The 27067-nt window shown below is 40.7% G+C and overlaps 1 protein-coding gene across 1 annotated transcript; it reads left to right on the forward strand.

Moving 5' to 3' along the window:
* The first annotated feature begins 3417 nt into the window (after window positions 1-3417).
* SAMD7 (sterile alpha motif domain containing 7) lies at window positions 3418-18016 on the forward strand. Its single transcript, XM_010835220.1, has 7 exons — window positions 3418-3503; window positions 4758-4882; window positions 8349-8427; window positions 9683-10311; window positions 11291-11412; window positions 13979-14089; window positions 17840-18016. Exons 1-7 carry the CDS (start codon window positions 3418-3420, stop codon window positions 18014-18016), a joined length of 1329 nt encoding a protein of 442 aa, XP_010833522.1.
* The last annotated feature ends 9051 nt before the right edge of the window (window positions 18017-27067 follow it).

The raw sequence follows: 27067 nt of genomic DNA on the forward strand, positions 1-27067 counted from the left end.
TTCACTCTCATGACCAAAATCACCTCCCAAAGACCTCACCTCCAAATACCATTGTTTTGGGGGGTTAGGTTTCAATCTATGAATTTTGAGGGGAGACATGAGGTCTGTAGCACTGGGCAATGGTTTTAAAATAAAAATTAGGGCATCAAGAGTTGTTATAGTTACATGTAAATGAGCACTTGCTCACAAGTGTAAAGATGAACAGAAAGTAGGGAAGCCAAGTAGAGCCAGACTGTCGCATTCAGGGGTAGTAGATGCCAATGACTCCTTGTCCTCCCCAGGGACTTTCCCAACATAGAGACTTTTCCCCCGACTTTGGAATAGTTTACATTTTAAGTAAAAATTTGGTAGCCAATTAAAAATAATAAATTACCATATCAGAAGGGTTACAAAATTTTATAGATTATATTCAATCCCCCTGGTGTTGCACAAAAGGAAAGAAAGCAGACCCAAGCCTTGTGGAATCCAGAACAGGTATGGTACCAAGGAGGGCTTTGGATGAGACTTGTCTCTGATGCCTCACTTCTTCAGCTCCATGGGCCTGATACCCGTGAGTTCCTCACTTGTTTCACTGAACACATGAATAACTGAAAAAATCATGCTGTGTGGTTGCAGACCATGGACCCTACAGAGCCTTGTAGAAATATGCCTCTGCCTGGCGAATCCGGAGGTCCAGAAGAAAGGCATTTGTGTCGATTATCCGGTGGAATGACATTGGAAGGTAATTGCCTGGCCTCACAGAACCACGCATCGTTGCTGCCTTACCCCATTAACCTTTCTGAGTTCACCTGTAACCACAGAGGCCATATCCCATCTCAAGCCCCTGCCTCTCTCTGCTTCAGACTGAAGGCTTTCACCCACACTGTAGGAGCTAGTTGGATCTAGCTTAGACATACCCTGGGTGCAAGGGAGAATTGTGCCCTCTAGCAGGGGCTGACAGAAATCAAAGGGTAAAAAAAAAAAAGAAAGAAATCAAAGGGTAAATGGCCAACTCCACGTCTTTCACTGGGACAGTTATGAGGTGTGTACACAATTTTTTTCCCTTAGAGTATTCCCAGCAGGTTTGCCCATAGTGGTAACTCACACTTTAACTCACCTCTTGGGGGCTTTCTTCCCTCCCTAGTCTCACTCACCCACTCCCTCATATAGGCTTCCTGGGATTCCCCTCCCAATGAATTGTGACTATGTATTTGTGTGTGTGTGTGCTCAGTCGTGTCTGACTCTTTGCGACCCCACGGACTGTAGCCCTCCAGGTTCCTCTGTCCATGGGATAATTCAGGCAAGAGTACTGGAGTGGGTTGCCATGCCCTCCTCCAGGGATCTTCTTGACAGAGGAATCAAACCCTCTTGCATCTCCTGTATTGGCAGGCAGATTCTTTACCACTGCACACCTTACCTGCATTCAAGTCCTTGGCCCAGCCTGCTTTGGAGGAATGCCAAAGTGAGATGATCTCACCAATTTTTGGTTAACTAATCTCCATGGCACTTCCCTGTGGTAACATGTGTAAGGTAGCAGGGTGGTCAGCCTCTAGGCAATGCTTGCTCTGGAGGGATTTTGTACTGCTCCCTTTCTTCGTTCTCCTTCCAAATTTGTCTCAGGCATCTCATAACATGCAAGATGATCATGGTATGTTGTAGCTTCAAAGATTCTGTCTCACTCATAGGTAAGTTCAAACTTCTACCAGAATCTGTCAATTCATGACACAAATCAGTGTTCAGTAATGTTTCAAAAGGAAACATCAAGTTGTGTCCTGCGTTGTTGTTGTTGTTTTTTCCCACAGTGAAAGAACAGAGTTCTCAAGCCTTTATTAAAATTACTTTTCCAAAAACTGGAAGAGCCCACTACACCCTGGCCACTTAGTACCAACTGAGCAGCCTGGCTTAGGCCATTGTTCTTTTGTATAATGAACTATGGGGAAAACGATGGCTGTGCACCAAACCTCAGATATGGAGGATCCAAGCCACGGAACAGCGTCCTCACCAAAGATGCAAGCCCACAGCTGATACACCTGGCCTGTGTTCTTTCCTGGCATCTCACCCTGGCTGGCAGGCATCTGGCAGATATTTGTATCCTGAGTCTGACTGGTCACTACCCTGAGGCCACTGTCAGAGAGGAAATTATATTGGCCTCCCAGATACACAATGAAAATAAATCCACATAAAGAACTTTTGAAAAAATTTATGAATGGTGAAAGTCAATGTTAAGTGACCTATGGACTTGAATTTCCAATTTGATCAGTAGGTTTAGATCTAGAAAAGAAGCCGAAGAAGTGATTGCTTACTTGCATGCAAGCGTGCTAGGTCACTTCAGTCATGTTTGACTCTTTGCAACCCCATGGACTGTAGCCCGCCAGGCTCCTCTGTCCATGGGATCTCCAGGCAAGAACACTGGAGTGGGTTGCCATGCCCTCCTCCAGGGGATCTTCCCAACCCAGGGGTCAAACACACCTCTCTTGTGTCTCTTGCATTGGCAGGCGGATTCTTTACCACTAGCACTAGCCCGACCTGGGAAGCCCCAATTGCCTACTTAAACACCATGTTATTTTTAGTTTTGGAATCATATGAATGTATTAACTATTTTAAAAATTAAATATATGCACGAGAAAGAGAAAAAGAAACATCACTACTTTGAAAAGTTAAAACATTTTCTTCCTAATTTCCTTTTTTTTTTTTTCAAAAACAGTTGTCTATCTCAATATTTTAAAAAGTAACAATTGAGGATGAAGAAGCTAAAGTGACTTGTTTGACTAGCACTCTTTTAATATTTTAAATTATTCAAAGAATGTTAATAATTAACAAGAAAATATAAGACAAAATTTTATCTCTTTTACAATGGTCACATTTTCTCATCACTAGGTTGTAGATAAAGTTATGAAAGCTTGTGTTTATATATTATATGTTTGGATATAACTTGTTTTAGTCAGACACAGTCTCATGAAATCAGCCTCTATTCACTTTAATTAGATGTATTTTGGGGCCTTTAGGAAGATTTTCCTCCTCTCTTCTGTTTTAATCTTTTCAAATTTAACATATGGGAACATACATGCATTTGTGCCTCAAGAAGTATAGAAATCAAAATGAGTTGTAATAAAAGAAAATGGTATTTCTGGAATCTTGCAAAACTGGTTTAATTTTATTACTGGTCGTCGTGTAGTGTGGTATTTGTGGACTCTCCAACAAATTCCAAGGCCACACAGAGTTCAACAATTGTATCTGGGTGCTTACAATCGAGGGGTTTTTGTGTAACTGAAAGCTTGGTGTAGCTAGTCTTCCCAAGTATTGGGAAAATACAAAAGGTGTTCATCATTTCAAGAATTCAGTCTGCCAAAAAATGGAGGTCTATGTGAACATATCTATCTTCTATTTATATTTTTAGAACTCCATCAGTGGCGAGAGATATTGATGATAAATCCAATGATGGCCATGAACCCTTTACTGCCAGCATCAGGGCAGCAGAGAATTCCAGTGATTCCCTCACCATTTGAACCTCCAAGTGTGGATAGGTATTCCTCTCCAATGTGATATTCTGGTCTAAGGAGAAAATGGACGTTACTAAGTTTTCAAACGCTTTAACCTCAGTGTTGTCTTATAGTCTAATGTTATCTCAAGGAACTGTGGTGTAGAAAGTCTGGGGGCCACATCTTCAACAAAGTTCCCATCACTTACCCTCTGAAGCCTCTTTGACACCATCTCTCAGTAAATAGCTAATGATCACCTGCCATGTGAAAGGCATTGCATAGGTACAAATGTGGATGGATAGTGCGCTAGGGCTGCCATAACAAAATATCACAGACTGGGTGGCTTAATTTTATGTCTCACAGTTCTAGAGGCTAAAAGTCCTAGATCAAGGTGCCGGCAGGTTTGGTTTCTCCCAAAGCTTCCCTCCTCAGCTTGCAGACTAGGCTGCCTTTTCACTGTGTTCCCACATGCCTTTTTTTCTGTATGGCAAGCACTTCTGGTGTCTCTTCTCTTTCTTATAAGGATACCAGTCCTACTGGGTAAGGGCCCCACCCTTATGACTTCATTTAATTCTAATTACCTCCTTAAAGGTCCTATCTCCAAAACAGAGTCACATGGGGTGATTAGGACTTCTAACATGTGGATTTTGGAAGGGGACACAATTCAGTCCCTAACAGTGTGATATCCTAGGTTTCCTGTGATGGAAGAAATCTTTCTTTGCAATAAAAGTGAAATTATCAGTATTTTGGTTATACATTCTGGCACCTTCCTATCTTCTTTTCTTTTGAATATATATTCTGGAATCTGGGGAGGAAGTAAAATTCATTATTATACTTGTTCACAGAGCATGAACAATAGAGTTGGATTTCTAGACACCACTGAAGTTTGGTAAATCGTCCATCCAGATAGTGACTGATTCCAGATGGCAAAACTCAAGCCAGAGTGTGTTCATCAAATGAGGAAAGACTGTTATGGTCAAGAACAGTATATAGTCATGAAAAATCAAAGATTGGCATTGATTTGATTCGATCATTTTTTCCCTAACATCCCTAAAACTTTCCTGCTTTCTCTGTTATTTTGTCAGGTGAGTCAGCCCTTCCCTACTAGAGTCCTGCCTCCCCATTTTTCCTATTATATTTCTTCTTAAGCTAATAGAGATTGCAGGACTTTCATACTTCATTTGGGGAAGAAATGATAGAATCCCATATGGCAATTAAAAAAAAAATCTCACTGCCTATGCAATGGAAATTTTGTACAAATCCATTTTCATTTTACCTATTTTGTATCTTTTTCCTTAGAGATTTATTGCCTCCTACTGTAGCACCAGCTGACCCAAGACAGTTTTGTATTCCTTCCCAGTTTGGATCTTCAGCTCTAGCAAATGCAAACATGCCAAACTTGCTGTCCAATCGTGTCTATTCAGGTATGAGAAACTGATGTCTCTCATCTCTGGAACCACTGTGAACTGAATTGCTGCATTAAGCTTGCCATGAAATTTATTGCTAAATTTTGGAGGTGAAACTATATGGTGATAATGCTTATAGTTTCTACAATTACTACCTAGGTTTAAATCTTGGCTCCACCACTGTGTAAGTTGCTTAACTCCTCAAACCATCAATTTACTGATGAATAACATGAAAATCTGCAATTAATATCTGTCTTACCTTACAAGGAACTGATGAAGTCATAAGGAGATGAGATCTGAGAGTAAAAGGCCCTGGGGCAGTTTATACTTGGTCTGATAGGCCAGTAAGAACTTGCTTTCTACTTGGGAGAACAGGGAAAGCTCTTGAGGAATCTGAGCAAAGGAATGACATGGTCTGACTTACATTTTACCAGGATCAATCTGGCTGCTGTGTTAGGGACAGACTTGATAGGATTCAAGTTCTGGAGTTAAACTGATGGGAGTTGATGGGCTATTAGAATAGTCAAAAGATGATGATGGCTTGGCCCTGGGTGGTTACAGTAGGAATAGTAAGAAATGGTTTGATTCTGTAAATACTTTGGAGGGAGAAACAACAGGATTTGCTCAGAGTTTAGATATGAGATGTGAGAAGAGGAGAAGTGTTAAGGAAGACATCAAAAATTTTGGCTGAGAAATGGGAGAGGGGGAGTTGCTATTCACTGAGTTGAGGAAGACTGTGAAAGGAAGAGTTTTGGGGTGGGAGAGATAGCACAGGCATTTGCAATGCCTGACTGACAATCAATAGGAGATGTCCAGAAGGCAGCTGCAGTCTAGAGAGGACATCTGGAGATAACCTGGAAATGTAATTTTGGAAATCATCAGTATATATGAGACTCGATGAGATCATTTATAAAGTGAGTTAAAAAGGATGAGTTAGAAGTTAAAAGGATGACCCCTAGGACACACCAACAGGATCTAGAAGATGAAGAGAGATATAGAAGGAGCAACCAGTGGGGTGGGAGAAAACCCAGGAAGGATAGAGGCCTGGAAGCCAAGAGAAGAAAGTGCTTTTAAGGAAAGAGTAAGCAATTGTGTCAAGCATGCAGCTCAGAGATCAAGTAAGATGAGGACCAAGAATATATGATTAGATGTGGCTTTGCGGAGGTCATTAATTATCTAAATAGGAGCGATTTCAGCATAGTGTCAACAAGAACATGAATGTGGGGCTCCAGAGAGAATAAGAGGTGAGAATTTCCTCACAAGTTTGAAGATGAAACTGATGCATCTTATCTTCTCAAAACTGTATTCAATGAGTTTCTGTTTGCCCCGGTTCTCCAATTCCAACAACTCTTGATAGGAGTAATGTGAGTAAAAAGCCTGAGACAAAAAGAAATATGATTGGTGCCAGGGCCATTGAAGACGCAGGCCTGCCTGGATTTGAGCATATTACATACCACAGTGCATGGATCCACTTTGATGAGTCTGAGCAAGGGCCAGGTCTGCAACTGGACACACCCACTGAGTGTGACAGCCCCAACAGCTGAACTTGGATGGTAGCCCCCTCTGGCAGCAAAAGCCCAGGAAGTACATAGCCCAAAGTTATAGGTAACAGATAAGCAGACCTGTGAAATAGTTGCATTGCTGACCCAGAGAGAGTTTTTTAGTGGTTAAAAATCCAGAAACTGCTAATAGTTGGATACGAACAGGCAGGCTGACAACCTGTCCCAGGTACAGAGGTCAGTCTCCCACCCCAAGGCTGATGTGTCAGAGAACAAGCAAGAGCAAGGTAGGGCCTCAGTCCTATAGAAAATGAGCTACTAAGTTAAGTTAGCAAAAGAGAAATTGAGACAGGAATCAATTTCAAAAATTGGGATGTTAGGTAAAGAGTGTGTTATTACAACTGGACTACACTAAATTTGATGTCAACTATTTAAGAAAGAAAAAGAAACTTGAAATAGATTTGATGAGTCCAGATTTTACAGGATGCTAAAATCTAGGTGATGAGACCTGTGCCCTCTGCACTGGTCTTTTTACATGACGTTCTCTGCATCCTTGGGGATTAGCCCATGGGTTGGCAATTTAATGCTTGCCTGCTATCTCAAGGAGCATATCTTGAAACCACTGAACTACAAAAACATAGAGTTTTAGAGTCAGAAGAAGTTTTAGAAGTTATGTCATCTAGCCTCTGAATTTTACAACTGAGAAAGAATCTCATAAAAATAGATAGAGTATGGTGTACTTCAAGATAGGTTCTTATTAACAGGAGTTTAAAGAGCTCTGCTAGCTTGGTGCAAGGCAAATATAAAATCTGTTCTAGCCTTCATGATACTAGCCCTCTTGTTGGGAAGAACAGATTTATACATGAAAAACTATCATTGAACAAAACTATGTATATCCGTGTCATTTGTGTGTCTGTTATTGTTAGAGTGTGGTCTGTAGACCTATGCTGGTCTGAGAAGTGTTTGAACAATAAATGCATAGACAGAAAGGTTTAGAAACTTTTACAGCCATTTGACAGGGTAATTTTATGTCTATTAATCTGATCGTTTCAAATTGTGCTTGTGTTCATTCTTGTTTTCATTTCAATTTTCTAAAACATCATATATGTATTTTTAAAGAGTCCATGATGGGTTGGAAATTTTAAAAGAAAAAAATAATCCTTCACCATGGATTATTTGAGAAGCACCAGCATAGACTCTAAATGTGTTAGGAATCCAGAGAAAGAAAAAAGAAAAAATCAGTATAAGCATGAAGTTACCGGGCAAGAGTAGAGCCTTGAATTCTGATGGTGCTGTCATTATTTCAAGACATTTTGAAAGGTTGACACAAAGAACGTAATTGCTGTTCAACTCCACTGAAATTGTTTTGTAAAAAGTATTTGCCTCAGCTGTACCAAAAAGTCAACATGAAGAATTTCGTATTTTATCCCCTTAAATCACTGTATTTACTTCCAGGGATTTCAGTACATCAGGAAGCATTTAGTTACTTTTTTTTTTTTAAGTCAACTAATTCTTCTTGCACCCCCCAAAAAAACCACAAAACAGTCATCAATTTTTACTTCGAAAGCAAGTAGTCAAGAGATCCATAGTTAATTTCATCTTTTTCCTTTTGAAGTATGGTTGGAAAACATTGCCAGTTATGAGACCCATACTTAAATTAAAAAAATTATCTGGGGGATTTCCTGGCAGTCCAGTGGTTAGGACACGGTGCTTTCATTGCAGAACCCCTGGTTCAGTATCAGGGAAATAAGATCCTGCAAGCCATACAGTACAGCCGCTCCCCCCAAAATTATTTAGTGTTATCATGCCATCACCAAAGTGACTCTAAGATGCTGACAGTCATGAATTGACATCATTTCCAACATTGTGCTCAGTTGGTAGTTTTTTGCAGATACTGTTTTAAATCATTATATTTTCTTTTTATTATCTTCAAGTGGATATTTTTAATTTGTTCATGGGGTGGGACGGTGGTTTTCTTGTTTAAGGTTGGGGCATTTTGCCACCTGAATCCGTAAAGGCAATGGCTAGAAGAAATGAAATGATTCAAAGGCAGCATACTGCCAGGTAATGTAACAATCTTGTTTTAATTATTTTCTATTCACTCACTTGTCTGTGTATTCATTTAATATAAATACATATATATGTTATTTATATACTTTTATATATATTCATTCATTTATTATATTTGTATACTGTTGTTTTTGTATATGTTGTTACATTTGTGTATATGTCATTGTTGTTTAGTCGCTCAGTTGTGTCTGACTCTTTGTGACCCCATGGGCTACATCCTGCCAAGCTCCTCTGTCTGTGGGATTTTCTAGGCAAGAATACCGGTGTGGGTTGCCATTTCCTTCTCCGGGGGTTTGTGTATGTATATTCACTGATTATATACATATACACACACATTCTGATTACTTTCAAAAAGTATTTCAGGAATACTACAAAAAGAGACATATACAAACATGTACACAGGTTGGTTAAAGATAAAAGCAAGGTTAGAGATTACACAGTGAAGCTAAGTTTATAGATCATAATAATCAGTCGATGTCTCATAATTAAATGCCTACCTATGATTCTTTTGAAATTCATATTGGCAATGCTGTCTTAAATTACTTCAATTCTGCCTGAAGATAGGAGTCAAGCTTGCCAATCCCACTTCAAACTTGCCATCAGAGCCCAGACAGCCCCTCATTAGCCTAAAAGCAGCCTTAAGCCATCAGGAGAAGACAGTAATAATGACCAGCATATGGCTGTGGGTGAGAAAAGACATCAGAGTCAACTTTCTCATCAGTGGGCACTAAGGGGTTCAGGTGATGACCAATAAGCAAAGTAAAGTAAGCAAAATTGCCAACAAACCCTCCACTCCTCCTCCTTTCCCCTATCCTTACCATGTCATTAATTTTAGCAGTTGAGACCCACTGCATTTCTTGAGTCTCACTAAAATTGTACTGCAACATTTAAAACCTTCTTCCCAGGACTTTAGTTTCTTTGAGGATTAATCTCTGGCAAGAAACTACTCTGTGTTGTGTTCTCCCCATCCCTGCTAAAACTGCCTTATCCAGTAGAGATAATGTTCTAAAGACCGGCCTTGGACTTCCACTGTGAGACTTAGCCAAACCTTTCATCCTCTGATCTTACTCTAAACTCTCCCTCCAATGGCTTTCAGGGAGATTTGTGTTTATGCCCAACAAACTTCAGAAAAATGGCCTAAAGACTTACAGGAAAACCAGAGGTACTACATTAGGGAAGGCAGAGGGCCATTAAAAGTATTTTTCTAATGGTTTTCTTGGGTTTATAAAATATTTTGTTTTGTTTTTAGGATGGAAATGGAAATGCATGCCATTTACCAGCAAAGGAGAATAGAAAAAGTTAATTCTAAAGGACTACCAGGCCTAGGGATCCCATTCATTTATGGCTCCAGTATCCCTGTGGGCCCAGCCACCTACCATGGCAGGGGCACGCTCCCAGCCAGTGACCTGCACCTTCACAGAAGCACCCTGAGAAACCTTCAGGGAAACCCCATGATAGTGGCGACTGGTCCACGCTTTACAGAGAACTGGGGGCAAAAATGTCGTCGTCTCAGGAGAGGTACCGGGAGTCAGAAAGTTCTAGACAGTGACACTGAGAGTTCTAAAAGTCAAGTAGAAGAGAAGCCCCTAGGCCAAGCCCATGCAGTTCTCTATGAAGAGAACGAGTATACAAAAGACCCAGAAATGGAGGCTCTGGACAATCACACGTTGGGTGAAACCAGTGGAAAGCCAACTACAGCTCTTGCTGACACCTGTGGAGAGCTGGAGCCCAGCCACAGAAAGCCCTGGGGAGCTCAGGGAACTCCCCTGGAAGAAAAGGCTTGGGACAACGGGAAGGAGAAGCCCTCTGAGCATGGTTTGGCAGCCTGTGGAGAAAAGAATGGGGTATACCCCCCAGCTCGACGATCATCTCAGCCAGGTAGGTGTCCAGAGGCCAATCCTCAGGAACCCAGGTTGTCAGGTCCGTGAGATTATTACACAGTGATCTGTGACCATTGTGTTTCTTTTTATCCATCCTACTTAGAATTACCCCCTCTTGAAAAACTTATTACATTAGTTCCAATCAGCCATAACAGTGAAATGTACCTCTTTTTATATATTATTATATAGAGAATTTTCAGTGAAGTCTAGAAAGGTATAAATATGGGGAAGGATGGGAAAACCTACCAGAATGTTTAATTAAAATTTTAATCTAATTTAGTCTCTTCAGCACAAAATAGAGGGGCTTCTTTCTTAGAAGTATGATTCAATCTCCCCTGTATTTAAGTGTAGTAATAGAAAAAACAGACAAACAGAATCTCTTTCAGTGTTCATTATTGTTATGATACAGTTTAACCTATAAGTATTAACACACTATCCCCTGCCAAACACATTGAATAGTTTTCTAGAAATTTTTTAGATTAAAAAAATATAAAACTGGAATTTCTTTAGATAAAAATATTTTAAAACACAGGGATTGGGGTATGTGTAATCTAGCCACCACACCAGCTTGTTTCCCTGACAAAGTATTAATTTGCCATTTTGATGAAGATAGAGCTAATTCTTGTATGGCTTAGAGAGCATCATAAATTATGTAACATCATAGAACATGGTGTTAATCTGGAGAATGAAATCTATAGGGTATTTCTATTGAAATCTGAGAGAAGCTGGAACTTTGTTTTTATTTATGATAAGGCAGTCATTAAAGATCCTCTAGAGGAAGAAAAGAAAGGAGACAGCTAAGCTTTTTTAGAAATCATCTCTCAGTAACTCCGTAGCTTTTAAGGGGGTTACATATAGATCTACATCAAGGAGCTGCTCTGTGGTAATAGAATATGCGGCAATTAATGTAACTATATATACAACTGTACTCTTAGCTTCACCCTTGCCCACAAAATAATTTCCTTTCCATTTGAAAGGGACACACGTCTTGCTTACAACCAAGGAAAATCTATCTTTGAATGAAGACATTCAGAAATGGACCGTGAACGATGTGTACAACTTCATTAGCGGCCTTCCGGGTTGTTCAGACTATGCTCAGGTGACGTAACGTTTAAATATTTTTTTAAAGTCAATTGACTTCTTTTTTTAAATAAGACATTTTGAAATATACTTCCTTCATAATGAGTTCTAACTTGGTTTTGAACCCAAAGAGCATTCCTAATAATCTCTTCCTTTTTATGTCGTTGGCTCTCCTGAAACAGAAGCCTCTGATTGATGGAGCTTGAGTCATGTGCCCACACCCCAGCTTCAGGGAAAGCTGGGAAAGCCAGTGTCTGGCTTTAGTTTCAGTCTCCTCAAGACTCCTGAGATGCGGGGATTCTCCCAAAATTAGGAGGTTCAAAGGTCAAACATCCAAGAAGAATGAGAGATATCTACTATATGTCCTATTCATCCATGTAGCAAACATTTTGGAGGCATGAACTTCTGTATCACAAGTTTTAGGCTACTCGTCATAATAATAGAAATATGTACTTTAGTCTAAAAAGGACAAGAAGGAAATACATTTGAAAAGTAGGAAATTAACTATTTTAAAATTCCATTTTTGTGCTAGGGCAATATGTTAAAATGCCTACACATATAATTCAATCTGATAGATAAATACTATTTTTTAAATTATAATGAACTGCTAGGATAGTTGGAAAGTAAAACCAGTATCACTTATCAGTGATAAAAATGGGAAAATCAGAGATAAAAATGGTGGGTTGGCAAGTTTTTGAGGTTTATGTCAATGTTACATTTTCAAGTATATAATTTACTTTTTCAAGTGATTTTAATAACACAATTCCAAGCAACAATGTACCAACTAAATCTGACATCATTATCTTCGGTTTATATATTAAAGGAAAAGAAAGCAAGAAAAGGACATTATGATTTAACTACATTGTAATTAATTGATGTTAGAGATAATTGTTTTCAGATCTTATTTTGTGACATTTTCCTTCAGTGTAATGCTGTTAATTTTTAAATTCTTCTTTTCTTTTCTTTCCTCTTTCTTTCTCCCTTTGTTCTTTTCATGGGACCAATGGAAAAGTCACAGAGTAGTAGTTAAGAGTATAGCTTATGAAAGTACAAGTTCAAACCCCAGCTTTTCCACTCTCTGGACACGTGACCTAGGACAAGTTGCCTCTTTCCTTGGTGTCTCAGTCTTTTCATCTGTAAATGGGGATAATAGTATAATACTTTCTCAAAGGACTATTGTATTAATGAGTGCCTGACACCTTCTAAGTACTCAATATATTCTAATTTCATCATTATATCTGAGGCTTCTAGAGAAAGCAAAATCTCAAGTTACTTATGAGGCAAGTTGTATTCTTCAAGTAACTTATCTTTTGCATACCTGCTAAAAATATTTGTTCTATTTTTTCCTACTCAAGGAGTATAACCTTATTATTTTATTACTAGTCATTAACTGTAGGTAAGTCACTTTTTAAATTTATCTGTGCCACTTATCAAGTGCCACATCAACCACTGGTACAATGGAGTTACAAAATTCTGATAGCCGGAAACATGAAATCCCTTGTATAACGAATGTTACATTGCTGACTTTTGATGGACTGAATCTGTTTGAACTCGCTATTTTTAATCAGTAAGTGATTCACAGTCATACGCAGTTTATAATAACCACTCTTGTAATAAATAATATTACATGCATTTCATACTTTATAATCCCAAATGTTCCCTCGTGGGTACCAAGAAGCCACATAAACTCGAAGACCCCAAACTTTACTGACTCATTATCTCTTACCCACAGGATGTGAGTGCTTCCTTCCCCACCCCTAGGAGTGGCACAATTATTTCTAGGTGTTTCTCAAATGTGTTTAGGATCAAGTCCCGCTCTTGTTTCCTCACTAAAGTTGGTTCCCCTCCCAGAAATTGCTGGTGTTATCAACAGCTCTCACTTGCATTTTCCTCTCCTCCCTTCACTGCTCATCTAAGGCAGGGCACAGAGGCACTGTGTCTGTAAATGTGAGAGTTTGAAATTTGCCTGAAATGGTTTTTACCCATATCCCTTCACTCAGACTATTTGTTCATTCACTGATTTGTCCAAGCAAGGACAATTGCACATGTTTTGTACCAGGCACTGCATTACAGATACATCAGTGAGTAAAACTTGGGCCTGCCCTCAAATAAGAACTATTCCATGTTGAAATTGAGTTCTATATTGAGAGAATTGGCTGGTTTAGACAGTAAAGAATCTGCATGCAATGCAGGAGATCTGGGTTCAATCCCTGGGTCAGGAAGATCCCCTGGAGAAGGAAATGACAACCCACTCCCATATTCTTGCCTGGGAAATCCCATGGACAGAGGAGCCTGGTGGGCTACAGTCCATGGGGTCACAAAGAGTCAGACACAACTGAGTCACTAGCACATTCATACTTTTCACTTTCATAGAGAGAATTGCAATGTACTCCAAGGGTTGTTAAACAACACAAACAACACGCCATTGGAACACAGAAAAGAGAGTAACTGAAAATAAGAAATGTTACAATTTTTGTGTCATCCTCAAGCAGTCCTAATGTTTCCTCCAAAGCTGAAAATCTATATGTAAAACAAGATTTTTTTTAAAAAAACATTCAAAGTTGACATCTTTTACGTTTAATAAGGTATTTAAAGATCATGCAATTGATGGAGAAACTTTGCCATTACTCACAGAGGAGCATCTTCGAAGTGCTATGGGATTAAAGTTGGGACCAGCACTGAAGATTCAATCACAGGTGGGGTGATTTTTCATAACTAAACATGCATTCATGTTATGAAGCCTAAGAGAAATATGTTCCTTTCTTTGGTTGTAATATTAACGATACCTGTCTAACCTCTTTTCTAAACTTTTGCCCTCTATGGGTGTGGACATAACAGAATAAGGGAACCTGAAAGCATCGGATGGGGCATTGTACACAACCCTAAGTTCAGTTGGGAAGGCACCAAGCAAGGGTGTGTTGGGCAGTGTTTAATGACCTACTCTCTTTAAAAAGGAAACCTGATTCAGTGTTTGTCAATTTCTGTAGTGTAAAATACTGCCTCCATGACTGACAATTCCAAATGCAACTGAATACAAGATTTGGAAGAGATGCACAACAGCACCCTATTTTAGACTCCCTTCACCATGTGGATAGCACAGGTGTAAACAACCTCAAAAGCAGTGATGATAATAAACAATTATAGTAAAATAAGTAGACAAAATAATTAAGTTATAAGTTTGGAGCATTTAATATTTTGTTGTTCTTTAGTTGCTAAATCATGTCTGAGTCTTTGGGTGCGACCCCATGGACTATAATGTAGTCTGCCAGGATCCTCTATCCGTGAGAGTTCGCAGGCAATATTACTGCAGTAGGTTGCCATTTCCTTCTCCAGGGAATCTTCCCAACCTAGAGATTGAACCCACATCTCCTGCACTGCAGGCGGATTCTTTACCACTAAGCCACCTGGGAAGCCTATTTAATATTAATACTTTAGCTTTCTATATAATATAACTAATTGTAACTTTATATAATTTAGTTTTTAATAATGGCATTTTTAGGGTTTCCCCGGTGGCTCAGTGGTAAAGAATTCACCTGCCAATGCAGGACACATGGGTTCAATCCCTGATCCTGGAAGATCCTACATGCTCTGAAGCAACTAGGCCACAACTATTGAGCTTGTGCTCTGCAGCCCAGGAACCACAACTTCTGAGCCCTTATGCTGCAACTATTGAACCTGTGGGCCTAGAGCCCATGCTCCACAGTAAGATAAACCATCGCAATGAGAAGCCTGTGCACCGAACCTAGAGAGCAGCCACAAAGACCCAGACCAGCCAATAAATGTGTAATAATGGTATTTTTAACAATTAGCTGGAAAACTTCTTAAAAGTTTAACAGTTGGTCACAAGAGCTGAAATAAGCCATAGCACCCCTTCTCATCACTGCCTCCACTGCTTCATTCTGGCCTAAGGCACCACTGTCTCTCACTGGATCACTGCATTAGCCTTCCAACTCTTCTTCCTGTTCTGCCCCTGCCCACCCAGAGCCTATTCACACAACAGTAAAGAATGATTCTTCTAATACATGACAGATCATGTCACTTCTGCAGTAGCTTCCCATCTCTTTCAAAGTCATATATTATTTGCACTCCTCCCCACCCGTCACCACCCTTGCCTTCCTGACGTCATCTTGACATCTCTCTCCATCAGTTACTGCTTTTGCCATTCACCTCTGGATGCTGTTTGAACATCTAGGCAGGCTCCACCTTAGCACATCTCTCTCTGGCTGTGGTGCTTCCCCCACCCCCCAGACAGCCTCATGCTTTGCTCCCTTCATCTTTGCTCCACTCTCCCATCTCAAAGAGGTTTGTGTGGTTCATGCTACTTAAAATTGCACACAGCCCAGCCCCATACATCCTCCTGCCATCCCTTTTTCTGCTCTTCTCTTTTCCCCCATAGCACTTATCACCTTCAATCACACAATATAGTTTACTCATTTATAACCTTTATATTTATTTTTTCTTTCTCTCTGACCCCACTAGAATGTAAGCTCAATTAGAGCAGAGATCTTTATCTGTTTTGTTGACTGAATAATCTCAGAATGTGCAAAACCCATAATAGGTCAATAATTATTTGTTGAAAGAACGAGTTTCCTAAATCAAAACCAAGAAGCCTCAACTAATTGTTTCAGAATTTATATGGTACTCTACCTATTTACAATACATATTCAGACCAGGTACTGAGTTTCTAAAATGTCCTTCAAAAACCATTTTTATTTATCTAAACTTTTTAGGGTAAAGAAGTTCTTTATTTCTAATGGAAATACTTTAAGGTTTCCATTGGTGGTGTTTTTTTCAACTTCTTATTCTGGAATAACTGTAGATACAGAAAAGTTGCAAATAGAGTGCAGAGAGTTCACCTAGTTTTTCCCAGTGTTAACATCTTACATAACATGGCACATTTGTCAAAGCTAAGAAATTAACATTGGTACAATATGATATTCACTTTTAAGTAATTTTTCTTTAGTGAGGACACTATATCTCTTGGAATACTTACAAAAATATTGGACAGTTCTTTTTCCTCAAATCAGATTTTCTTTGCTTTGATTTATCACTTTGGTTGGGTTTTTGTTTTGTTTTTGTTTTTGGGTGTTTTTTGTATTTTTGTCTTTATAGCGTGGCCAACCCCAAGTCATTCTTAATCTTCTCCTCACTTGCTGTTAACATTACCCCTCTATATCATTTTCATGAGGCTGTAGTCATTTCTTCTGCTCCTGATATATGTAAATGCCTCCATGCAGGCCAACTGAGCTGTTACATCCCAGGCTCCATCTGCCAGTGTAACAAGGCAGGGCTACCACAGAAGCTGTGGGGAAAGGGGAAAGGGAGGGGGGAGATCCCACTGATGCCAGATGTTCAACCAAATAGAGCAGTTACAGAGTCCTTGGGATTGGGATTGCCCAGGGGTCCAACTGAAACAGGAAAAGTGAAAGGTTCTGAGCAACATCTGAAAGTTCCAGAAGGTGAGCAAGCAGGAGTGCATCTCAATTTCCAAAAAATGATGCCCATCAAGGGCAAAATTCCATTTCAGCAAGAACTGCTAAGAAGGAGGAAACCCACACTTCAGAACAGAAACCTAGGAGATCGACCTGGACTGAGCACACAAGGAGAGGGGTAGGAGAAGAAAACACTGGAATTTGAGAACTCAGATATTATTAAAATGGAGGGAGCTTGGTGTTTGAGTTACAGCAATGTGAATGTGAACAATATAGAAATCTCCTGGGTCCCCCTCAGGGTCAGGTTTGTGCACAAGCACACTGGTTAGTACCAGGCACCAAGACCCAAGGGCTTCCCTGGTGACTCAGGGATAAAATATCTGCCTGCAAATGCAGGAGACTTGGGTTTGATCCCTGGCTCAGGAAGATCCCCTGGAGAAGGAAATGGCAGCCCACTCCTATATTCTTGCCTAAAGAATCCCATGGACAGAAGAGTCTGGCTGGCTTCTGTCCATGGGGTCTCAAAAGAGTCAGACACAACTGAGCAACTGAGCACGTACTAAGTCCCAGAGCCACCTTATTTAATGTCTCAAAACAAAGCCCACTGAAGGCCAGCTGTGTGCTGAGGTTCTAAACAGTTTCAGCCCCAGCCAGAGAAGGATGGGCTGGGTGCTGGTGATGGTGGAGTCTGGTGTCTGTGGGAACTCTTGTGGAACCCCTGGAAAAGGGAAAGCTGGGGGAATGCTGAGTGAAATAATCATGTGTGCTGATGAACCGCAGCAGGACCAAGAACAGGAATTGGTAAGTTCCTACCATCTCTATACCCAGTTTTATATCTCAAACACTATAATTCTGGAAGAAAAAGCCCGCCACATCCTAGAATTGTGTCCTCCGCATTGTGTAGATGCCCTATGCCTGAAATTACCTCAGCCTGCCTGCCACCTGTGTCTTTGAAGAATATGCTGAGTTATTGAATGGATTCATAGATTTAATTACTATATTTTGTCTTCAAAGGTATCTCAACATGTGGAAAGTATGTTCTACAAGAAAAGTCTTTCACTTCCTACCCACACAAAACAAGCATTCAATCAACCAACAGATACAAACCCTCTTTTGGATTTTAACTCCTGGAGTGATACATTGGACATTCCTTGTTCCCAGGATATGATCGTTCCTAAAGGAACTGAGTGAGATAATATGAGAAATTAAAACCCTCCTGGAGCAAGAACAGTCTTAATTGTTTCTCAAAAATCTCTAGGATATTCTGAAAGGTGTGTAAGAGTTTCCCAGGACCAGATGGAGACTGAGAGAGAGAGAAAGCCTGTCCACCTGAGCTGTCCCAGAGGGGTCCTTTCTCAGGCTTCAAGGAGTGACCTCAGCTTCAAAGTGCGTGCACGTGTGCATGTTAAGTCATGTTCAACTCTTTGTGACCTTATGGACTGTAGTCTACCATGCTCCTTGGTCCATGGGGATTCTCCAGGCAGGAATACTGGAGTGAGTTGCCATGCCCTCCTCCAGGGAATCTTCCCGACCCAACGATTGAACCCCCATCTCATGTCTCTTGCATTGGCAGGTGGGTTCTTTACCACTAGCACCACCCACCTGGGAAGCCCTCAGCACAAAGTAGCTGGTGTGTGTTAGTCGCTCAGTCATGCCTGACTCTTTGCAACCCCATGGACTACAGCCCACCAAGCTCCTCTGTCCACGGGATTTTCCAAGCAGGGATACTGGAGTGGGTTGCCATTTCCTTCTCCAGGGGATCTTCCCAACCCAGGGATCGAACCCAGGTCTCCTGCACTGCAGGCAGATTCTTTACCGTCTGAGCTACGAAGGAAGCCTGACTATGATGAAATCATTTTTGGTGACCACCAAAACTATGGAAGAGAGGCTTATACTTGACGTACAACTGTACTTGACATACAAGTTGGAGTTTTCCAGCTGAGATTTAACCCACTAAAAAATGTGTGGCAAAGAACAAAGAAGACAGAAACGTAGATATAAAAGTGCTCAAACTCTAAACCACTACTCAATTACCAGCTATTAGTCAACAATTCAGTCCTATTATTTAGAGCGAAGCTTCTGGTCATCATCTTTGTGTTCAATCAACAAAATCTAACAACCAAAATTTAAAAATTAAAGGAAATACTAAAATCTATCAAGTTACCTCACAGCAAGCGTCAGAATCTAGACACGTGTAAACATTCTGCTGGATAGTTAACATGTTCTGCAGCAACACTCTCCAGTGAGACTCCCTGACAGGAGGCTGCTTTCAAAACGAAGGAGAGACTTTAGAAACATCAAGAAAGCTACAGTTGAGTGTTTCCAGGAGGAAATCTGTGCAACAGCCAGAAGAACTGACTCTGAAAAAAAAAAAAAAAAGAGCTCCTTTACTGGTTTCCCATCCCCTAACCCAGAGAGAGACAAAGGCAACCCAATGGAGCCAGAAGAAGCCAGAAGAGCGGGTGTAGAGGAACCTACACCTCTACAGACTCCCACCTTTCCTCACTGCAGGCATCCAGCCTGAAGGAGGCCAGAGAGAGGACAGGGCAGAAGCTTTAACTTTAAAGTTCAGTCAGTTCAACTGCTGTTCAACATTTCCTTCTGATACGAAACCATGTTATGACTAAAAATATCTGGAGGACTGCTTATTATCTAATAGGGAGAGGAAAAGGCATCGTAACCACCTCACATTGCACCCAGGAGGTGGGGGAGAGTTATCTCCGCAAAGCAGGACTGAATTGGCAAGATGGAGGGGAGGCGATGACAGCAGCTTCTGTACATACCCATGGAGCCCCCCTCTTTCAACTTCACATTTAACAGAAAGTCTGTGAGAAGAGCCACAGGAAACTGATAGGTGTTTGCTCAAGGAGGGGACTGAGTGGCAGGGAGGTGAGGGAGACTTCTTACTACATACCCTCTGGTGTATTTAAAAATTTTAACTATGAGAACGTAGTTTCTGTTTTTAGAAGTTATATTTAAAATAAACAAACTGAAGCAGGCAGCCTCTAAGGTGGCCACCCCTGAGCCCTGTTTCCTGGTGTTCACACCTTGTGTGATCCCCTCCCCTTTGGCCTGCACATAGGACTCCTTTCTAAGGGGTAGAACATGGAAGATGTGAAGGCGTGTCAGTCTGTGGCCGCTGTCTCAGGTACTCTCTTGCTCTCTGGATTGCTCACTCTGGAGGCAACGATCTTCTCTATGTCTCCAGGCTGTCTGTGGAGAAGCCAATGTGACTGAACTTGGAAATGGATCTTCTGAGGCATGCAAAACAGCCCCATGAGGGAACTTTAAGGTGGCTCTTTCCCATGTCAAGCCTTGAGATGACTATCCAGCTCCTGCCCACAGCTTGATGGCAGTCTCGTGGGTGACCCCGAGCCAGAGGCCCCCAGCTAAGCCTGGATTCCTGACCCACAGAAACTGTGGGGTGATAAGTATGTGTTTCCAGCCATCAATGGAATCATTTGTCTCATAGCAATATTTTCCTAAAACAAACAAATTTAAGTTGCACTGATAAACATATAGCAGGCTTCCCACGTCCACTTTTTGATTTAGAAGGTAGGCTTTTGAATTCATATCCCCACAAGTCATGCTAATTTAGTTGATCTTTGCTTTCTTTCATTTTTAACATGAAGACAACAGGGTTTTTGACATAAAATTATACTATACTGTCAAATATGCACGTGGACCAAAAAGGGACTGTTGGTCCCTTTGAGTGGAGAGAGAGACTCAGAGAAAGAAATAATTCTTGCAAATTTCAAATTTTTAAGAACTATTTTGTCACATGACCTCTCACCTACTATAATTCCCAGCATGTAGAAGTTTCAGCAAATACCAAATGTGAGTTAACAGGTGTTATGGTAAGGGATAAAAATGAAAGCTTAATTAATACTTTAAGTGGCAAAGAGATAGGGATCATGTGATTCAATCCATATGATAGTTTTTGAATTTATTATCCCTGCTACATGAGTCAGTTGAGTTGGTAAATGATTCACTTGAACAGATGTGTCTCAGTGTTGATCTAATGAAAATGTTCTGATATGCCATCCTGGAATGTACTATCACCAAAAAAAGCACTGTGCTTAATTTTAGAACCATGCATAAAAAAAGAAACATGTAAAAGAGGCTCTCCCCAGCTCTCAACACTCTTCTTTGGAAGAAAAGGAGACTGAAATTGCTTGTCCATACTAAGATTGTTTCTTTCCGGATTCATGACTCTAGGGTACCTTTTAAGAAAAGACCCACGTTAGTGATAAAAATTATTTTGAAGGGTGAAAATTTTACTCATATTATCATGTAGAAGTAGTTTTTAACTTTTCTGCAAATGCAACTTTAGTCTTGAGTATGCTCTGTACCTTTTGTGAGAATAAAACAAAGAACAGCAAAAACAGCAACAAAATTCTCTCTCGTGTTTGAAAACCAATCACAATAAAAATGTGTTTGCTAAATAGAATCTTCTGACTTACAAAACATTCTGTTTAGACAGGTGCAATACATATCCATACAATGGAGTACTATGCAACGGCTCCTCTCTGGATGTATTACACCCATTAAAAAGCAGTGATAGAATTTAAGTATCACCGTTTTGCACACCTAAAAACTAAAGGATCTAAACGATGGTCATAAATGACCTTTTTTTTAGAGTGCTACTTTATTCTTTTATTTATCTGACTGAGCTGATCTTCATTGCTGTGAGAGGGCTTTCTTTAGTTCCAGTGAGCAGAGGCCACTCTTCACTTTCTGCCACAAGGGTGGTGTCATCTGCATATCTGAGGTTATTGATATTTCTCCCGGCAATCTTGATTCCAGCTTGTGCTTCATCCAGCCTCGAATTTCTCATGAGGTACTCTGCTGCTGCTACTGCTGCTGCTGCTAAGTTGCTTCAGTCGTGTCCGACTCTGTGCGACCGAGTAGATGGCAGCTCACCAGGCTCCACCATCCCTGGGATTCTCCAGGCAAGAACACTGGAGTGGGTTGCCATTTCCTTTTCCAATGCATGAAAGTGAAAAGTGAAAGTGTAGTCGCTCAGTCGTGTCTGACTCTAAGCGACCCCATGGACTGCATGCAGCCTACCAGGCTCCTCAGTCCATGGGATTTTCCAGGCAAGAGTACTGGAGTGGGGTGCCATTGCCTTGGCATACTCCTTCCCAATTTGAACCAGTCCATTGTTTCATGTCTGATTCTAACCGTTGCTTCTTGACCTGCATACAGGTTTCACAGAAGGCGGGTAAGGCTACCTGATATTCCCACCTCTAAGAATTCTCCACAGTTTGTTGTGATCTACACAGTCAAAGGCTTTAGCATAGTCAATAAAGCAGAAGTAGATGTTTTTCTGGAATTCTCTTGCTTTTTCTATGATCCAACAGATGTTGGCAATTTGATCTTTGGTTCCTCTGCCCTTTCTAAATCCAGCTTGTGCATCTGGAAGTTCTCGGTTCACATACTGTTGAAGCCTAGCTGATTGTTTAACTGAATTCAATCAGTATTTTTTTTCATTTTGCTAAGAAATTACTCTCATCAAATAAAACAAAAACAAGAATCTCAAATACCTTGTTACTATAAACAAGTTTACTTTTGTCTTAGTTCAGGCCACTATAATAAAATAGTATAGACTGGGTGATTTGTAAACAACAGAAATACATTTCTCATAGTTCTGGAAACTGGAAAAACTTAGATCAGGGTGCCAGCAATCTGAAGTACTAGTGAGGGTCTTCTTCCAGGTTGCAGACTGATGGCTTACTGTATCCTCAAATGGCAGAACTCAGAAAGTTGGAGCAAATTCTTATGTCCCTTCTTAGAAGGGCATTAATGCCATTCTTAAGGGCTTGACCTTCATGACTTCATCACCTCCCAAAGGCCCTACCTACTTCCTCATACCATCACACTTAGGGTTATGATTCAATATGAATTTTGGAAGAACACAAGTATTCAGTCTATATCACCTTCAGAACCCATTTTCTGTTAGTCTTCTCTCAACATTCTTGGGGTTTTTGTTGTCTAAAAGTTATTCAGCAATCTCAGATGATGCCATTCTGTGATTTTTGGGAGGGTAGGAGAAATAGCAAATTTCTGGACTTTTCTTTTACAGTTGCATTCCTATATAGAGAATAGCCAATATCATTTTAAAAAGGATGTTTTCCTCTTAAGGTAGACTGGGCCACTTGAATCACAGACTAGAAAATGCCATTCAACTGCTCCTTGAACACTCCAAAGTGTTCTGTGGAAGCTAGAAATTTCAGTGCTTTCCATATGGGCCAAGAAGATAAGGTGCTGAACTGTCAACTTGTTTTTTTGACATTTGTGGGACTAATTCAACCAGTTCTGTGAAAGAAGCACAGTATTTGTTGGAGTTACGTCACATGCAGTGCTGTGTTTTGCCTTGATAACAGAACTTTGTTGCAGTTTTTTTTTTTTTTCACTTTCAAAACAGGTATTACAAGTGTTTATGAAAAGCATTAGCATTATTTAATAAATAACAGTGGAAAACAGTTCCCTGATATTTTCAAAACTTCAGTTGCAGTTGGAGTTGCAATTGGATACTCCACTATGCAAATGGCAGAAAACCCAATTCAAACTGGCTTAAGCTACATGAAGGGGCTTGTTGGATCTTGTAACTAGAAAGTCTAGGATTCTGACTTCAGGCAAGGTTTATTCAGTGGTTCAAATGATGTCACCAAGTATACAGTTTCTCTTTGAGCTGCCTTCCTTTAACTCTACTGTTAGATTCTATAGAAGTGGTCCCAGGGCCTCTTCTCCTGGTAGCAAAATGCTTGTAGCAGTCAAGACCTAATATTATCAAATCAAAGGATAGAAAGTAAGAAGACTTGTTTCTTCTAATTGGAGTGACTGGGAGTCATTCAGTCTCACTGATTCCTTTGGCTCCTGTGCCCAATACCTATGAGCTGTATACACTGATTGGCTCATCCTGAAAGCCTGGATTTGTATGTATATTTTAGCTCCTTAATTTTGTTTTTCATTTATATTATCTCACTCTTTTGGGTATTAGCCTCTTGAAAGAAGCAACTATGGATTCTAAATTTCTTGCACATTTCAATGTACCCACGACAATAAACTCTCAACAAACGAGATTGATGTGTTGTGATGATCATAATGATCATTCTTTTGTTTATGAACTGTCTCTAGTATCCCAAAGTACTTCATTAAAATTATGATAGAGTTATAGGATGATGAACGTTCTCCATTGGGAGTAGGAAGAAAGAGAAGTTATAGTATTTATTTAATCCTTGAGTTCCTTTTCTGCAAGACTGCTTTCCTCATGAAAGCCACAGCTCCTTCCAGGCATCCCATTCAAGGAACAACAGCTACCGCCCTTCCCAAGTTCTGGATTCTGGAAAATCAGCCCCTCCTCTTGTCATTTCAGGCTCAGGGATGATAAGCTGTTCTGCTATGGTTAGTTCTCATGGTTTCCCTTAACTCCATTCACATCCGTGTAAATGGTCCTTCATTAAACTCCCTTCCATTGTCTTGTTTAAGTGTGCCATTTGTGTCCTACTAGGACCCTGACTCACATACACACACACACACACACAATTAGAAAATCAAACTCAAATGGTTTAAACCATCAATGGAATTTACTGAATGAAAAATTATGACCAACCTAGATAGCATATTCAAAAGCAGAGACATTACTTTGCCAACAAAGGTCCATCTAGTCAAGGCTATAGTTTTTCCAGTGGTCACGCATGGATGTGAGAGTTGGACTGTGAAGAAAGCTGAGCACTGAAGAATTGATGCCTTTGAACTGTGGTGCTGGAGAAGACTCTTGAGAGTCCCTTGGACTGCAAGGAGATCCAACCAGTCCATTCTGAAGGAGATCAGCCCTGGGATTTCTTTGGAAGGAATGATGCTAAAGCTGAAACTCCAGTACTTTGGCCACCTCATGGGAAGAGTTGACTCATTGGAAAAGACTCTGATGCTGGGAGGGATTGGGGGCAGGAGGAGAAGGGGATGACAGAGGATGAGATGGCTGGATGGCATCACTGACTCGATGGACGTGAGTCTGAGTGAACTCCGGGAGTTGGTGATGGACAGGGAGGCCTGGCGTGCTGGATTTATGGGGTTGCAAAGAGTCGGACACAACTGAGTGACTGAACTGAACTGATGGCTAAAAAATATAGACATCTTGCTTCAAGTCAGTACAGTGGCTCAAATGATCGCATCAAATCAATTAGAACTGGAAGAAACTTTATTAAATAGATTGTTATCTTGATTACAATATAATCTGTGTGCAGGAGGGATGAGAGGAATAAGGAAAATAGTTTACTGATCCAATTGTTTCAGAATCCTATCTTGCTGCTGCTGCTGCTGCGTCACTTCAGTCTTGTCCGACTCTGTGCAACCCTATAGATGGCAGCTTACCAGGCTCCCTGGTCCCTGGGATTCTCCAGGCAAGAACACTGGAGTGGATTGCCATTTCCTTCTCCAATGCATGAAAGTGAAAAATGAAAGTGAAGTCACTCAGTCATGTCCAACTCTCAGCGACCCCATGGACTACAGCCTACCAGGCTCCTCCGTCCATGGGATTTTCCAGGCAAGAGTACTGGAGTGGGGTGCCATTGCCTTCTCCAAATCCTATCTTAGCACTCAGTAAACATTTGAGATAAATAAGTGAGAACTTTCAGAGGCCAGAAGCAAAACTAACTCCACAGAAATATATGGAACCTAAAGGAAAAATAATTGTTTCATCATTTCCATTTTTGCACATCATCAATTCTTTTATTCATAGTATCTAACACTGTCCTTACAGGGTAGGTTCAGTAAGCTGAAGAATGATGGAAAACCAACTAGTTCTTTTCTCTCATGTGATTCTGAAGATAGTATGGCAACTTTCCAGGTGGTGCTAGTGATAACGGAGAAGGCAATGGCACCCCACTCCAGTGCTCTTGCCTGGAGAATCCCATGGATGGAGGAGCCTGGTAGGCTGTAGTCCATGGGGTCGCTAAGAGTCAGACACGGCTGAGCAACTTCCCTTTCACTTTTCACTTATGCATTGGAGAAGAAAATGGCAATCCACTCCAGTGTTCTTGCCTGGAGAATCCCAGGGACGGGGAAGCCTGGTGGGCTGCCGTCTATGGGGTTGCATAAAGTCGGACACGACTGAAGCGACTTAGCAGCAGCAGCAGCAGCAGCTACTAGTGATAAAGAACCCATCTGCCAATGCAAGAGACCTAACAGACATGGGTTCAATCCCTGGGTTGGGAAGATCCTCTGGAGAAGGGCACAGCAACCCACTCCAATATTCTTGCCTGGAGAATCCCATGGATAGCAGAGCCTGGTGGGCTACAGTCCACAGGATCCCAAAGAGTCAGACACAACTGAATCGACTTAGCACACACAAAGTAACTATACCATGTACCTCTGTTCCCAAGAACTTGTTGGCTATTCTTGCTGATTTCATATAATGGAGAGACTAGAGAAGACCAAGGGCACTGCTAGTAAATGATTTACAGTAACCAAAAACAGCAAAACATACACAAGTTTCACCTTCTTCAAATAAAAAGACTTTCACTTGGTACATGTTATTTCCAATAACAATATAATTTGAAAGTTAAAGAACAAGATAGCCTAAAGCATGCTCAAAACTTTCCCATTGTTTCAAGGACTTTGTTTTTCCCTATGAACACAGACAATTGTCCCATTAAACTGAAACACTTGTATGAGATTTAACACAGCTGACCTCTCTCAAAAAAATTCATCTACACTTCTAAGTTAGAAAAAGATGATTTAAATATTTTTGATGCTTTCATTTATTTATTTATTTTAGGTAACCAAAGAATGCATCTCTGTTGTTCCATGTTATGCCATTGACAGCAGTTTGTCCCCTATTTAGCATGTACAAGCATAACAATCAAGAGAGTAATATGACCGTGAGAATTAATGCGAAGCACTCACTGCCCAAGAGGTGGGCTTCCCTGGTGGCTTAGCGGTGAAGAGCCCACCTGCAAGTGCAGAAGTCACAGGAGATAAGGGTTTGATCCCTGGGTCAGGAAGATCCCTTGGAGAAGGGAATGGCAACCCACTCCAGTATTCTTGCTGGGAAAATCCCATGGACAGAGGAGCCTGGCAGGCTACAGTCCGTGGGATCACAAACAGTAGGACACAACTGAAGCAACTGAACACATCCCAGAGGCAGTAGATAGGGTAAGATATGGCCAACTGAATACAGCCACAATCCCCTCCTCGTCCCGCCCAACCAGGGTTTCCCAAAAGCCAGAGCTCTGGGGG

Source organism: Bison bison, unplaced genomic scaffold (genome assembly GCF_000754665.1).
Source record: "Bison bison bison isolate TAMUID 2011002044 unplaced genomic scaffold, Bison_UMD1.0 scf7180017864040, whole genome shotgun sequence".
Classification (NCBI taxonomy): Eukaryota; Metazoa; Chordata; class Mammalia; order Artiodactyla; family Bovidae; genus Bison; species Bison bison.